General features: G+C 32.9%; 1 protein-coding gene across 1 annotated transcript; it reads right to left on the bottom strand.

Moving 5' to 3' along the window:
- Nucleotides 1-57: 57 nt before the first annotated feature.
- On the bottom strand, nucleotides 58-10,706 carry LOC123663107. Its single transcript, XM_045597845.1, has 8 exons — nucleotides 8,794-10,706; nucleotides 8,427-8,708; nucleotides 7,847-8,150; nucleotides 6,625-6,912; nucleotides 6,245-6,416; nucleotides 3,082-3,293; nucleotides 2,367-2,554; nucleotides 58-1,011 (listed from the first exon to the last, which is right to left on the bottom strand). The coding sequence occupies exons 1-8, from the start codon at nucleotides 10,704-10,706 to the stop codon at nucleotides 744-746; spliced, it is 3,627 nt and encodes a 1,208-aa protein (XP_045453801.1). The 3' UTR covers nucleotides 58-743.
- Nucleotides 10,707-18,026: the final 7,320 nt, after the last annotated feature.

Here is an 18,026-nt window from a genome sequence, read left to right as displayed (position 1 = left end):
TATAATTGAAAGCTGGATTGTATAGTAATGACAGTGGAAAATTAATAAAACACGATGTTATAATAGAGCATTATACTTTATTTTATAAACATAACAGTAAGTAGAACAAATGGTTCTCGCTTTATATATTTTTCAAGTTATATAAGTACAAATAGGTACCGAATTATAGGTGGTTTACGATGTTATATTAAAGTTTAGAACTGTGATATGTATATATTTAATTTATCGATTACAAGCACAGTCTAACACTTACGAGAATAATAAAAATATGTAGTACATATAGATGGCATATCATGCAGATTAAGACTAGCCTAAGTATGGCCTCGTGGGATCTGATACGATAAATAAACAAAAAGGTATAAACATTTTATTTACAACTTTAAATCTAAATATGTATATAAAAAAGCGTGAATAATTTTTCAGTTGTCAAAATGTCGCCTGTAAATTTATAGATATCGACAAATAGTGTTTAGATTTTCTGCATAAAAGCGATATGAGATAGTTTCGAGTAACGTACGTATGTTTGTTTTGTTAAATATTTAACAATATTCTTACGAAGTTTTTAATTAACAACTAAAATCTTTGGAATGTCTTCAGCTCATAATTAAAATCATATCACTTAAAGCTAGGTATAAGATGTTAGTGTGAATAATAATTTATTTATTAGTAAAGTATAAAATCTCAGTAAATGGTCATTTCATAAAGTAGGTTTTAGAAAAACTAATTTCATTTGATTTGTATATTCACACGTAGCTTTCTTGTTTAGCAGAGAATAGCATCAAAGATTCCATTAAGTGTGGTTTGATCATTTCATCGACATCTTTCTGGTCTGCAAAGGCTTCGGGGTAGTGTTTGTAGATAGTACGGAGAGCCTTGAGACAGTGTATGAGGGTTTGGTCCGGGTTTACGTCAGTGTGGGGGTGGGTTCGCTGCATCCTAACCAAGCGGGTAAGATGCGGAACACCTTCCAATTGGACGATTTGGTTGGCTACATCCGGCACAACTGCGAGTCTGAAATGGAATAATTTTTAATATTGGTTTTTATATTTGTTTAATGTCAGTTTTTTGCTTGTTATAATTTAAATTAGAGATAAATTTTAGGTACTACAGCATTATTTTTAAAATAAAACAACTTTATTATAAGTAAGAAGGATGCCCATGGTATAGAAATCCTAGTACAAAACAGCAGCCGTCTGTCAAGTAGTGTCATGCTCCTGTGGTGAATGAGGCAGCCAAAGCTCCTGGGGAGGTTCGGGGGGTAGTTGGCAACGTGATTGCTTTGATTCTGGTGTTGCAGGCGTCTATAGGCTACGGTAATCGCTTACCATCAAGTGAGCCGAAAACTTGCTTGTCGACCTTTTTTTTATATCACTAGGTCGGCAAACAAGCGTAACGGCTAACCTGAGCGATTACTATAGCTTATAGACGCCTGCAACACCAGAAGCATCGCAAGCGCGTTGCCGACCCAATCCCCAATCCCCCCAGCAGCTCTGGTCACCTTACTCACTAACAGGAACACAATACTGCTTGAAAACAGTATTATTTAGCTGTGATCTTCTGTAAGGTCGAGGTACTTCCCTAGTCGGGCTGCTCCATATTTTGAGCAGGGAATTCCTGCTGTGCCCTACCTCAGTTATAGTTCGCGTCATGTAAAAAGAACGCTGGCCTTGAAGCTGCGCAGAAGCGATTTATCGGTCTATTTGGTGGTAAGGGGTAGGGGGACGGAAGTGTTTATCACGTGTCGCATGCTTGCCGGTGTGCTATTGGTTGGACAGTTCGACGTTGACTTAAAATATTATCGCGCACAAAAGTTTTAAATTACAAAATTCTCCATTTACTATTTATTTCACTAAAAAACAATTATCAATTTATCATTTTAAACACATAAAAACCATGAAGATACGAATATCGAGAGTACAGATAATTAATATTTTTGAATACGATATTTCAATAACTAAAAAATTTGTTATTGCTTTCGTTTAAACAAAAATTGTAATTTTGTAAAGTGATAATTATTATACTTATTTAGTCCGAATTATTCGCACTTGTATTTCTAGTATTTTTTAATGTACCAACCAATAACCATTATACGAAGCCGCGAGTGAAAGCCTAATTAAAAAATAAAAGAGTAATACTTTTGTACGCGAGTATACCCATGCGCAAACGCACCCCCTCCAGTTTCTTTCAGCGTTCTTTTTACATTTATTTATTTACAGAAGAAAAAAAGATACAATTTATGTGATAAACAGTGCAGCAAAAACAATGAATAGTTTAACAGTGCACTGTGTGACATGACACATGACGCGAACTATACCCGTGTAAAGAGAGGTTAAGAAGCACCGATGTGAAGTAAGTGGCAAGCTCACCGCGATATGGCCTCGGCGGCGTGGCAGTGCAGCCGCAGCAGCGCGCGCAGCTCGGCGGCGCGCGGCGCCAGCGCGGGCGGCGCGCGCACGAAGCACGCCAGCGCGGCGCCGGCGCGGGCCGCGCGCGACAGCGGCAGCACGCAGCGCGCCACGCGCGACAGCGCCGCCAGCAGCGCCGCCGTCTGCTCCTGGGGGGGGGGGGCGAGTGTCACAATAGAATTAGGTATGTTGTGGGGTGTCCGAATCACCCCCATATATGTACCGCGATTTTTTTATGCAAAGGAATTATTTTACTATTTTATAAGAGGTTATACAATAGTTAAATAAAATATAGAGGCAAAATAACTGGCAAACTTTACAGTCCAAATTTTTCTTTACGCCTTTTAAATACCCGTTGTATTTTAATGTTGTTTGTTTTAACAAATCTTAATCAATCATCAGAGTGCCTAGTGCGAGTATTATTCACGGAAACATGACAGAAACTCGTTTGTACGTGAAAATTATTTTGTATGGGAATTTAAATAGTGCAACCTAATAAAGAATAGTAGGTATACGATACAATTGATACAGAGTCATCTAGCGGTAAACGCGAAAACTAGGTTGAAATCCCGAATTTCCCATACAAAATGAAGTTAAATTTTACGCCCGTTATTGCGAGACGGATTAAACAAAACTCGCACTAGGCACTCTTTTAATTAATATCCTAGCGACTTACCTGTAAGAATACCGACAGATTTGGTCCACGACGCTTCACCGCATCCAACAATCGATCGAGAGTTTTGTACTTCATCAGTACTTCGATGATATCAGTGCTGTCTTTCTTTTCTTTCGTCTCATCTTTCTCTAGTTCTAATTCCCTGACGAGATTCACGAGACATGCGGTACAGAGGAGTAATAGCTGGCAGCAATCCGTTCGAGACAGAATATCTATAAAAAAGAATATTTGAATATTAAATATTAAATGTAAACTTCTTTAAAATAATTGTGTTTGCAGGCAAACGAAGAAAAACCGACTTCAATTATATCGACAAGTTATACAACGTAGGTAGGCAAAAAAATAGCCAAGTAAATACGCATTATCAAAGATTACTCCAAAAGTTGTAATCAGATCTCGATGAAATTCAAATGTGACCACATGATAAACATCGATTTTCGATTAAATTAAAAATCATCAAAATCGGTACACCCAGTAAAAAGTTATGCGGATTTTCGAGAGTTTCCCTCGATTTCTCTGGGATCCCATCATCACAGTAAGTAGAAATCCAGATCCTGGTTTCCTTATTATGGTACCAAACTAGGGATATCTCCTTTCCAACAAAAAAATAATTATCAAAATCGGTTCATAAACGACGGAGTTATCCCCGAACATACATAAAAATTATATAGGTATATACGGTCGAATTGAGTAACCTCTTCCTTTATTTGAAGTCGGTTAAAAAAATACACTTTAGTGAAACTATACAAAATAAAGTTTAAAATAAATCAACTGGACTTTATAATTACAAATGTTTTGCTATTGATTAGTTTTGTTTTGAATAAATTTATAGCTAAGAGTTTACAAGTAGCACATCGTGATGAAATTTTATTATAATTAATAATTTAAAACAAATATATTTGAATATTTTGACTTTTAAATAAAGAAGTTTTGATTTTATTAACAACGAATAACAAAAGCAATGGAATAATTTTTTTTATTAACAAGTGTAAACAAAGTAGCATTCTTATTATTGTGCTTTTTTAGTTTCAGAGAATATGTTTCTGACGCATGGTTGTGTGTCGACTGCAGTGTTGCAAAAGTGTAAAATAAAAAATCGGTATATTTGGCTCCGAAAAATCGGTAGGAATCGGTAGATTTTTACTCGGAGTAAAAAAAAGTATTTTAAGTCAATAATGCGTTCATTTATTTAAATTTGTTCCGTTAAATTAAATCAAATTCTTTATTTGCATGAATATAGTTAATACATAAGGTGTTATTAGTTAGAATGTCTCATATAATCTACCTTAAACGGTGTGCAAATTTTTGTTCCATTTATAATTATAATTATTTTACATGACAGAAAAAGAAATTACTCAAAAGCGTATACGTTTTATCACTAAGAAACATTAATTATAGAAGTAGTCCATACAAGCATCATAATTACAAACAAATCAAAGATAATAATTGCATAATTTCATTCTTCGCAGTAACTGCTAAACTGCTAATAATGAAACAGATTATTAGTATTCCCGACTTCCCGTGTGTGCAATAAAATAGCACATTGCCGTGAAAGAAGTATAAATTAGCGATGAACTCGCTTAACACTTCACAAAATTTCGCAACTACATTTAATTTGTTAAATGCGAATTGAATCTTCCCATGTCAATAATGAATCCGAATACTAATCCTAATCCATCGATATAATCCAAAAATAATCCATCACTAGTCCTATACCTAATTCAAGAAACAAATCCGAAGAAAGTTATCTTCAAGCATTTTCCCTTGTATACTCACCAGACTAATAAACTCTATTATATGACGTGTTAGTACAATTTGTTTTAACACACCGCGGATTTGAACGGTCATATTCGACGTCGTGGGAAGAATTTCGGGAAGTCCCCGTGCATTGATTTTGTGTTATCGTTTTCTTTTAGTGTTACCGTATTAAGAATATTATTTTACCTTTTTTTTAGAAAATTATTTTACATTAGTTGAAAATTCAAAAATTCGGTAGATAGCACTGCTAAATCGGTATATCGGTAGACAAGGGCCAAAATCGGTAGATCTACCGATAAATCGGTAGCTTTTGCAACGCTGGTCGACTGTCGAGTGATAAACAAATATTACTGACGGGAGTTACAATATTTAAACAGGTAGGTGAATGTTTGCATAAATTTTTGAAGTGTCACGGGCGTTCTTGGTGTTGAATTTTGAACACTTTTCAACCAAAGATGTCACTAGTAATATGTTAATACTATTCACCGCAAGGTGTCACTGCTTAATTCAAGTAGCTAAAACCATGGAGCTTGGGTGGTTTAGATAGTTTTAATAAGACAGAAATAATAAAAGATAGTTGTTTTTTACGAATGTTTAAAAAAAGTTTTAATACAATTTAAAATTATTAAAACAACACTTGTTTATGTTTGTGAAACATTTTAATACGAACTTGCTTAGCCACAAAAATATAACAGGCCACAATATAACTAGCGATGAGATACTTATTTTACGAATTTTGGTAGTGGTTAGGAGGTTATCATTTTTTTTTACTGGTTTTTTCCAAGTTTACGTCGAGGGTCATAAGTTCAGGATCATATGAGGATACAAGCTCGAATACTAAGATTAATAGTAATAATTAATATATAGATAACTCTTATTTTTATTTTATTTTAAAATTAAATTTTTATCTACATAATTATACTTATCAATGTAGTAAGTCTAATAAATATGTTTGTTAACCGACTTCCAACAAAGGAGCTGGCTCTCAGTTTGACTGTATTTTTTCAATGTTTGTTACCTCAGAGCTTTTTTATTGGTTGGACTGTTTTCGATGATTTTCTTTTTTAATCGAAAGGTGGTGCTTATCATGTGGCCCCATTTAAATTTAATTAGATCTAGCAATTACTTTTGGAGTTATATCTAGTAATGCGTATTTTTTTGACTTTTTTTTCTCTACTCGGATTAACTATCGATGTTTTTTTTTTGTTTGCGAGAAAACACATTCTTTTAAGTCAAAGCTTAAAGAAGATTATATGTTATAAAATTCCATCCTACTAACTATGAGTGCTACTCAGAAACTGACTACTTCTAATACTTATTGTACACAGTTTTTATATCTTTTCGATTGTTTGTATTAATATATTTTCATAATAATTTTGTGACGAACTGTAAGCTTGTGACTCACCTGTAATATTTTCAATAATGCTGTTCAAAAACACGTGTAGCTGTGTGAGGTCATAGTGACCACGTAACCAGGGTGCCGTGATCTGGGTTAGGACGGTGATGGCTTCCCGCATCTGGGGTTCGGGGTTCGATTTATCTGACAATATGTCTGATAGGATTTCTATACCGCCACCCTGTAAGAGAGTACCCAGTTTAAATTATTGAAAATTAAAAATGTTAATCAAAATTAACAAACATCTAAATTGCGAACTAACAAAAATATTGAAAAATAATATTTATCAGAAAAATTCTAGCCGACAAGTCTCATTTTTTTTGTAATATAAATTAATATAATTGGCAACCATAAAAAACCAAATATATTCAATCAAATATTTAACATACCTCTTCAAACTGTTTGACCGCGTCCCCGGTAACACAAACAGTGGCCAGCGCCCTCAAAGACAACGCTTTTATCGAACTTTTCTTAGTTTCAATAATAGCGGTTAACAACGCTCTCGGGACGCCGCAGTCGACGAACGGCAACTCGGTTACACTTTTTATTATTTTAGAACATTTTTCGTGTAACGAATTTTCCGTATTTTCCGTTAACATAGCCAAGTGGCCGATGGATGTCAGCGTACTTTTTAGTATCATGTCGGATGGTGGCTCTTCGATTATTGATACTAGTGTCTAAAAAAGAATTTTTGTATTTAATATTTTGAAATTAAAGCCTATTTGTGCAAAATATACTTTTTTTACATTTGTTTGGCTATATCACGCTATTTAGGCATTTACGAGTAAAAAGCCAATTTTATTTGATGAAAAAAATCGAAAAGTTTTACATTTGTCCAGAAAATATTATTGATTATCAGAAGAAATTCACATTCAGTTTTATTTTATTACTTTTACAGAAAAATCTGTGATTTTCCCACTGTTGGACTAACAACATGATGCTTACGATTTCGAGCAAAATCGCACGGATTGTTTATTACAATACTTAGTCAAATACTTATTACAGTGAGAACTGACAAAATTGCAGGTCTCAACTAGTTATTAAAACGCGATGTTTTCTGGTTTCAACTCGTGGAACATAAAATATGTAATCGGGTATTACAGAACATAGATTATCAAACCCTATACAATATTGAATATTGCATTCCGGCGATACTTAATATCAACTTGTATGTAAATCACGAGATTAAATCTCTTATTTATTCAAACGATGCATTCACTTCTAGTAAACGGTATTAGATTACAATTAAAACCATTACATTCCGATTGTACGACCAATTAAATTATTGGTTATTTTTCTTGGATGAGAATATTCCAGAAGTGTCGAAGAACATTATAACTTTCTTATTTCATAGATTACTGTTTTATGGCTCATCGTTATTTAAATGTTTATACATTAAAATGTGAAAGTTGAATAGTATTATGTCAAGGGAAAAGTACTGACTGGTTCTAAAGATACTGAAAATATTATTACGACTTAAAATTGAATTCATATCAAAATATGACATCTATGACATCACAGTTCCAAAATATCAAGAACTCGTATAAATTAACGATACACAAAGTAAATATCTACTTTGATTTCTTAGTAAAGATATGGTAATGTTCTTACCTTCATTTGTTGAACTAATACAGCTTTAGTTGTTTCTAGAAATATCTCGATTAACGTGTCCAAATGTTTTTGAACTAAGGACCATTCCGGTTTGCTTTCGTTCAGTTCAATCTTAACATCCTCGCCTATATCTATTAGTTTCTGTAGGTACATCTGCAGAGATTGTTTTATTTTGTCCCATCGCTCCGGTGTTTCTCCAGGAGGTTTTGTGTTTAATGTTATGCTGTGAGCTAGTACGAACTCATTGATGTTCGCCACTAATAAACATATTTGTTCTTCGCTTGTTTTCTGTGATTCAATTTGTCTGCGAAAAAAGAGAATTAGTTAGTGTGTATGTTGTATTTTAAAACCCGTATTTAGTTTAATACTAAAATATTAGTTACGCGTCCGAATTGGAATAGTGAACCCTCGCGATGTAATTTAGCAATTGAATTTCGCAAAATGTATGTAAAATGTGGCAACCGTATTATTAATATTTCAAAATGAGTATAACCTTTAACACTAATACTGTAAATACTTAGTTCAGGAGATGAAATAAAGAGTGAGTTTACACGTAAAAAAAAAAAAAAAACAAAGTTACCTTATGACGTCACTGTATTGATGTACTATGATCTGACCATGCGTCTGAACTTTCTTTATGTTCCCTGTGATCGTAGCCGAGCTGGCGGATACCATAGCTTTCATCTCTGCACCGAGCGGTTTGCTCTGCAGCGTCGTCATACATTCGTTCTCACAGGAACCGACCAAATCGCAAAGCCAATACTGTACAGGTTCTGGTTTCCTTTCACACAAACGTTCTAATGTTGTTTGATCTATGCTCCTTTCTCTGTACAATATCTCGTTGCGATTATTTAAAATTAACCTGAAAATTAGAATACGAATATGTTAAAATATTCTGTGATGACTAATAGTATAAAATAAAATATTTCTCTATAAGACTTGCTTACCCGCTGCTAAAATTTTCTAGGAGATTAACTCTAGGACTTTTCTTATTGCTACTTTTTACACCATTCATAAACTCATGAGGTGCAAGCATTTTTGGTGTCGACGTACACGCTAAGTCTAACTGAACATCCAGAAAGTTCATGTCATCTTTTAATTTTTCTCTTTTAGAATCGTGTGTTAAGTCTTTATCTGATTTTGAATCTGTTTCGTATGGAATTTTCTGCTTATCTTGGAACTGTAGCGGTGGGGTCAATCTACCATGTTTGTCGAAATTATTGTTAGCGGATTTTTTATCATTTTCTTTAAGGTTTGCATCACTTTCTGAAGATACTAGCCTTTCGTTGTAATGTGGTATTAACATTTCTTGATTTTCTGGATATCCAACAATAACCCATGAATTTTGTTCGCATGTGCGAGGCAGACCTAATGATGGTACCCGACTGCCGTTTAAAACTCCACCAGCCTTGCTACCAACGACGCCAGGTTTCTCTTTTTTCGCTGCAAATAACTTGAATGGTTCCTTTACTTTTTCTCCCTTCGCTGCTGATCGATGTTTCGCCTTAGGACCTACTTTCTTTGATGGCTTCAAGTGTAGACTATCCATTATATTTTTTCCTAATAAAGCTTTTGTTGGTTTGTGGATTTGCTCTTTTGAATGAACAGGTTTTGATCCAGATAGTTCATCTTCTTCTATATACCCAAGTGAACGATAACCATCTTGAATATCTAATATCTGTTGGTCTAACCTCTGTCCTTCAAAATTAAGTGACTGATTAAGCCTATTTCTTTGAAATTTCGGAGTAGTGGAAATAGGAATATTTTCTTCACTGGACATACTACGTCTGTAATCGGGTCTCGTAGCCGACATCCTTTCAGTTGGAACATATGATACATTTGTTATTGGTGTACGAACTCTGGGTTGATTGTTAACTGCGATTTCATTATCATGTGATAGTTTTATATATTCGATACTATCATTGGATTTATTTTTACTACTTTCTAAGTCTTTTACTTTAGCTACTTTAATTGATTTTGTGTTACTACTATCAGTATTAGAAATAAATTTCTTTATTGGGTATTTTTTTGAGGGACTTAACATATTTAAATTTTTTACAGACGTATCTTTGGTATCCACTTCTATTGCACTTTTGTTTGATGTTTTTTCTTTACTATCTATGGTAGTATTTGGGGAATTATTAATTTTTGAACTTGTAGTATTGACATTTCTCATTGATTTCGAACCAAAACTTTTGTCAATTTTTTCGGTGACTTGTTGATCATTATCATTAACATTTCTTGCAGCTGGATATTTAGATTCGATCTTACTATCATCTTTATCTTTTAACAATTCCATATGTTCCTCATCTTGATGAATCTCACAGTATTTTTGTAAATCGTAAGGAGTCTGAATTACACTACTGCTCCTTAACCTAGGTTTCGCTACAGGGGTAGCACTATTTGTGTTTTCAGATGTTTTTGAACTATCTACAACATCTTTACTATTCGATGTATTTTGGAAATTAATGGCTTGCTTAATAGTAATGTTTTCATTGTTATTCGAGTCACTGCTATTCGTGGATTTATTCTTATCACTACTTTCCGGTGTAGAATAATACTGAGATGTCGGTGGGGAACTGTCTGAATCCGAAAATCCAGAATCTTGGCTCTTATGGCTGCCAGGACTGCCATGGCGAAGAGGCCACTGATTTTGCGCATTATTCGCCTGAGCTAAATTATCACGGCTATTATTCCTTTGTTCGGGCTGATTAGCAATCCAATGAGGAAGCTGAGGCTCCCATTCTTGTTCGTCTCTCCGATTGTTTTGGTTCCACTCGGGTTGAGCGACTGGACTGCCAATATTTGGCGGTGCGTCGCCCCACCAGACCTTGCTTCTAGTTCGTTGAAAATTTGACATCCTGTGAAACAAAAAAAAAAAACAAAGCGTTAGGTAAATGACTCGTGGGAAAATTGAAGGTGACGGGTGTAATGATCGATTCAAACTTTGAATGACGTAATTTCTTGGTCCATTATAGGCGGGTATAGGTTGAGAACGCATGATGCGTGTCGGCTCTTTCGTTGCGATCAACATCACTTAACTAAATAACTCGCAAATACAAGGGTAATGAGACACAAAATACTATAAAGTAAGCAAACAAAAAACACATGAAACGAACTGTTTCATTTGTTTTTTTTTTTTTTTTTATCAAACATAGTGCTCACTTGAAAAGCCGTTTGTCAAAAAATGTTAGGCGATAAATTATTATTATTAAATACAAAGCTGCGACATTTTAATACACGTAAGCAGATGTTTAAAACCGTTGCAATTTCTATTGTACTAGTGCAAGAGCATTCAGCTTTGATTTCGGCACCCCTCATAAACCTTTGACATACCAAATGGGAACTCGAGCATTTGTATAGTGAAACACTTTAGCGTAACTTAATTCATTGGAATTGCAAACGAATTTTTACTCTATGTTTAGTTTATTAGTATTCATAATTGATAATCCTATGTAATCATTATTTTTGCTCAGTTAAACAAGGCTAGCTTGCGGTCTGTCTGAGTCAAGATATGAATCACAAAAACAAAGTGCTACTTATTTGTAATGATAGTCGATTTAAATCAGTAAACACTGTTCGATTAGTTGTAACTTTGCTACTAGAATGTCACCTAAACGGTGGTTAGTTGATTTTTTTTTTATAAAATACATATAAATAAAGCAACTTAAATAGTTTAACATTTTATTTTACCTGCAGTTGTTTGGAATATTTTTTTTACTATTGAAAATAGACGACACTTGTATATTCTTAAACTTTAAACAAATTTAGTATCTATAACATGTATTTTTTAATTTTAACACGAAGTAACATCATTTCTCTTACTCATAAGAGTCTGATGGCTTTAACGACTCAGAATACAAAGTTTATTTTAATGGAAACAGTAATTCCTGACGTAATATACATTGAAGTGCTATTACATAAAGAGTCATCAAGAAATTAATGTCTTCAGGAAATGGTAGTAAGAATATCAAATAATGGGATTTATTATATAGGTCTTTAAGTAATAATTGTGTTTACTAGCAAACGGAAAAAACCGACTTCAATTACATCGACAAGACAATTAAAAAATGCACTAGTACAATTTTCGAAGGTTCCCCTCGACTTCGTTGGGATGCCATCATTAGATCCTGGTTTCCTTATCGTGGTACCACCCTTGAGATATTTCCTTTCCAACAAAAAAAGAATCATCAAAATCGGTTAATAAACGAAGAAGTTATTCCCGAATATACATTAAAAAAAATAAAAATATATACGGTCGAATTGAGTAACCTCCTCCATCTTTGAAGTCGGTTAATTACAGTTTCCGAATTAAAAATTCTATGTTTTGGTGGAATTATTCTTCCGTTGATGTGCGCAAAACTTATTTTATAAGTGCATCTTTGTAATGGAAACAACGTCCCGAGTGTATCATTGTTAAAAATACTTGTTGAAGAATCTTTTTTGTATAAAATGTATGCTAATGTATTATTTTAAGACGAAAAAATAGCAATCATGTATTCACACATTTATTTTAATTGCATAAAACTTTGAAATCAAATTATAAATATTCGTAATTGCTGTTTTACGCCAATTAATATATTACCAATAAATTTCAAAACAATAGCACGTTATTTTTGACCTTATGTTCATTTAATCGTTCGATAATTTCCTTTCAGAAATGTGTATGAGAACAGTAATTTAGCAATAGTAAATTGATAAGAAATCTACATATCTTAACACCTGTCAGGCAAGTAAAATATCTTGGACTTAGTCTAAGACTTATCTTCTAAAATATGTTGTAACGCATTACGATCTTTATATTCAATCATATTTAGTAACTAGCTGTGCCCGCGACTTCGTCCACCTGGAATTTAACAAAAAAGTTACTTTTCAGCCCGCAGAGTTATAAAATAAATAAAATTCTAAAATAAAAGTAACTAAGATACTCCTTATTACATCAGCTATCTGCCAATGAAAGTCCTGTCAAAATCGGTCCAGCCGTTTTAGAGATTAGCCAGAACAAACAGAGAGACAGACGGACGGACAGACAGACAGACAAAAATTGTAAAAAACGTTATTTTGATATATGTACCGTGTATACATCCATATGAATTTAGTAAAAAGCGGTTATTTTAATATTACAAACAGACAGTCTAATTTTATTTATTTGTACAGATGTTGGAAATGAAAATAACTTGTCATTATTTCACGTACAAACTACTACATAGATTGCAATGAAATTTGGTTTGTAATGCTAGTTACTTTTCACCCCAAAATTTCCATAGGATCGAAAGTTGCGCAGGTATAACCGTGATGAGTAACTGGTATTAAAATATAAGTAATTTGAATTCTAAACGTTAACAACAATTCTTCATGTCTCATTTGGTTCTTTATCAACATAATTATGTACAGTTATAACTTTACGATTATTTTCTGGGCAAATGCACTCGCAATCTTTATAAAGTCTTTACTTAATTTTTTGTGTAAAATCTTGTACATAAGTCGGTATTGCAATCGTCTTATTAGTGATTGGTTACATTACAATCTATTGTTAGTTGGAAAAGAAATAATTAACACAGTTTTTGTAGCATTACATTATAAATTGATTGATTAGACTGACTTAACGGGCACATCGTTATGTTTTAAAGACTACTATCTTGCCTTGGCCAAATATCTTGAACAGTTTGCGTGGGTTTCGTCTCGTCTGTCATTTTTCCTGGATAGAATCTCTATGTCGAATTTCATTTAGAAAATCATCAATAAAGTTAAATATATAATTAAGCATTCACATTTGTAAAAGTAATATGATATGACTTGATAATGTAGCTTTTTATGGTAAGAGTTTGTTGATTGCTTTTGTATAATATTAGTCAAATAATAACGTCATACCCTGTTAGGACACATTTTATGATGAGGCTGCATTGCGCAGTCAGAGCGATGTTAGTTGCGTCAGTTTGTCAGTTTAGTACTAATAGTGACGCGTACGCACTAACGACCGCTAATTACTGAGAAATATTTTTAATAATTAGCAAGCAGAGCTGGATCATTTCGTCATACCTGGCTAATGATAATTGTTTTAATCGGCCCCTCTAGCATGCATAGAGTAAACGAGTTTCTTAAGGAATGCGTTGATTTTAAAAATGTCTGTCTAAGTAGGTCTTGTGGTATTTTCTTTCCAAAGATAACTACCATCGTTTATATTATTTATTTGATTTTTTTTGAGCTTTACCTTTAAAATACCTTTTTTAGTTAACAAATAATAGGCGCAGTTTTTTAGTTATTTTAACTGACACAATAAAACCATGCAACTCACGTTTATGTAATAGGATCTATAGGGGATGCGGGATAACGAATAGAACGTAGCGTAAAATATCGTCGTAAAAATTATGGTATATTTCGTTATAAAAACTATAACTAATATATAATATAAGAGAGAATTTTTATTATATAAAAATTTGTAAAAGTATATAAAATAATTGGCCATTACCAAATGTAGAGTACTATTTATAAAATACAAGGCCACCCATAAACATCAAGAAAGTCAATATCAGAAAAAAGTACACGCAAGGAATTTTATCATTTCCACGAGTCTTTGACCTTCCCTCGATAGGCCCTTGTCAACTTCCTCCGTTTTCTGTATCCCTGGTACATTTAGATATGCTTCAATGCTAACAATAAAAGTAATTCGTTTGTTTGTTCAAATTTGACATTGAAATTAAAAAGAAGAATTTTTTCGAAGGAATTTTACCGTAATATGCTAATTGAGTAATAATGAATAATGCTTACAACAATTTTATAATCATTATAATCAATGTGTGAAAGATAAATAGAACGAGGTCGCATCTATAGGTATATTTAAATACTCAATTAAGGAATTTTATATCTATACATAAAATTTTAATTACGAGTAATATACTATAATCAGTATAATTGCGTTTTAGCTTAATATATTATTTTTAAATAAACATATTAATTGGTTTATAATATCTGTTCATACTGGAAGGATATTTTTTACTTAGATATGTAAAGAAGTAGTATACTAATTTTAAGTATATAGTATATTTTTAAGTACTTAGTAATTACTAGCTGACCCGGCGAACTTCGTATCGCCTAACAGTGACTTTTAAGTATTATCACAAATCTTTTCTATGGGAGTATAGAAAAGTGTTGTTTTTAGACTTTTTCAGGAAATTTAATTTTTTTTTTTTAGAATTTTTCTCTCCGTAAGAACCATCCTCGTACTTCAAGGAACATTTTAAAAAAAGAATTAGCGAAATCGGTCCAACCGTTCTCGAGTTTTGCGCTTAGCAACACATTTTGCGATTCATTTTTATATATAAGATTTATTGGATAAAGCTATTTGATGGATGACGATACAAATAGACTTTGACAGCGGGAGGCAGAATGGTGGTGCCTGTTTCTCCTCAATTAATAAACTGCAACTTTAAAGTTAATATATGCGAATAGAAAAATCTCATAGATAGTAAAATTCACTCACAAAAAGAATAGTGAATCAAAAACTTAATAGTGTCGGATGCTGTCATCCGTCAATTTGCATTATGCACATCTGATGAAAAGTAAAATAAAGCAGACAGTATGTATATATACCACAGACCTACAATGAAATGTTATAATACTTAAATAATTGTATTCATCACTCATCATCATCATCACTTCAGCCTAGCGCAGTCCACTGCTGGACATATGCCTCCACAAGTTCGTGCCAAAAATGGCGTGAACTCATGTGTGTTGTCCAATACACCACGCTTGGCAGGCGGGTTGGTGACCGCAGAGCTGGCTTTGTCGCGCCAAAGACGCTGCTGCCTGTCTTCGGCCTGTGTGTTTCAAAGCAGTTGGATGGTTATCCCGCCATCGGTCGGCTTTTTGAGTTCCAAGGTGGTAGTGGAACTGTGTTGTTTCTTAGTCGCCTCTTACGACAACCAATGTAAGAGAGGGGGTGGCTATATTCTTCATTGCCGTAACCACACAGCAATAATTGCATTGACATTTAAAAATTAATGTTGATTTATTAATTGTATAAAAAGTAGGTAAATGAACTTGTTGAATAATGATTCAACTTTTTTATCGTCGTAATTGAATCAAGAATCAGAGCAAACATACGTCATAAATAGTAATGATCGTGAATCGAAAGCATGACCGAATTGAAGAAATGGCACATTTACCACGCTCGACTAGTGATGAGTCCGTGACCAGTTGCAGTAAGAAACAAACGTTCGTAATAATAATTACTTATATGACGATTTATATTATTATATACTATTTTCTATTATATCAAGTCAGAAAATATATAATTTGTCATTGGCAGTCTAATAATTTACTTACTATATTTGAAATAAATAAACTTCTTTTTATTGTGGTTGTATTACCTACGTTTTGTTGTTAATTTTCACATTAAATCTTTATCGTTATAGTCCTTTGGCCTTGATGAGGTCACTGTCTTAGATCAACTCATTAAATTAAACGTCACGTCATTTAAATTTTAATCTGTGCAAAAAACATTGTTATTTTTTGTTTTTAATTAAGACCGCGCAGTATACATAGAAGCCTTATAAGGCTAGATATGCACACCTGACTAAAATAAATATCTATAACAAATTTATAGACATTTGTAAGTATTATGTATCGTTTAAATAATGTAAAAAATAGCATAAGTCGTCGTTTAATGCAGCTGGTGTAACGGTCGCGTGTCATCTGCTCGTCTGCCATACGCCACGCTTGGAGTACCGCACGCGCCCTTCGCACGTGTTCCAAGTTTTAGTGAACTATTGGAATTTAAATTTCGAAAATTGAAAAACAAAAACAAAACATTGCTTTTAAATTTAGATTTATGCAGTTACTTAGTACTGGCCTTAGTACGCCATCTTTGCTGCTGTAAGAATTACTTAACTACGACGTAAACAAACTTGAATGATTTTGTGAATGGATCAACTCAGAATGAATTTTTTTTTTTCGATACCCAATTATTTCAAGATACAATATTTATAGTGGGTAAATAAAATCATTTCAACTACAAATTTTAATGAAAAACTAAATTTAGACTCAAAAAAAATATTTTCATATTTTCCGGGTTTAACATACTGAAAAAACATATAAATTCATTTTATTATATTTAAGAATTGAACTAAATCGAGAAAATTCTTAAAAGCACCACCTCTATACCACCTCTAGGACGACACCTCTTATTCAATCCAGAAGAAGGATTTGAACTTACCCAGCACGTTGGACATTAGAAACAATTAAAATCATTATAAAAAAAAATAACAAAATTTCGGCTTCAATCGAATCTGTCACCGTTTGTGATATTGGAATTTCCGTCATATGATAACTATCCCATGTAAATCCGTTACAAAAATCGATCGTGTGACATCGTGTAGTGATTTCATCTCTATGGTTACGACCAGGTGTGATCAAGTTCCGCTCGCCGTAGCGCCCCTTATCGCCCCTTGTTTGATGGGACCTTTATACAGAGTGCTCTCCAAGGATATAGATTTAAAATGAATTAATTTTAGTAATAAATTTTTATTTATAAGAATTATTATGAAAATTAAACATCTTCAAAAAATAATTTAACATCTTCAAATAGTATATTATCACATATATTTTATAGTAATACCGTCTTTGTAGTGTGTTCAGTTAGACAATTGTTATTTTCTTTAATCTGTGTAAAAAAAATTAACTGAATGATGAAAAAGTAAGCACATTTTTTCTTTATAAAAACTTTTTTTACTATATTATAATGTTATAAGTGTTTATTTATTTAATTTATTAACTAACGGTGTTACAAATTTTATTCGAAAAAAAAAAACATATTTTATTGATGTATCATATATGTTTGAACAATAGGAATTCTGTTATTAGTTTAATTTATTCAATTTACGTCAATAGATGGAATTATATATTTAATATTTACGCAGTTGTGTTATATTGGTTACATAATATACCTACACATTACTCAGCTTCCATAGATATTAGTTTGATATAAACATTTTACCAAAATTATCTTTGTAATCCATTTTCTTTAAAACATCGCGAATAGTGAGATTATATTACAAAACTCTTGTATCCCGCGCCTCCATCCAAGGGAGATGTGAGAATTAAGTGAATTTTTTATGTAGAAATAAGTCCACTTCTAGACTGTATATCTAGATCAACCTACACGAGATTCTTATGTAGATCT

The sequence above is a fragment of the Melitaea cinxia genome, chromosome 19 (assembly GCF_905220565.1).
Source record: "Melitaea cinxia chromosome 19, ilMelCinx1.1, whole genome shotgun sequence".
Taxonomy (NCBI): domain Eukaryota; kingdom Metazoa; phylum Arthropoda; class Insecta; order Lepidoptera; family Nymphalidae; genus Melitaea; species Melitaea cinxia.
Note: the sequence above shows the minus strand (reverse complement) of the source record. Positions and strands in the feature narration are given on the sequence as shown.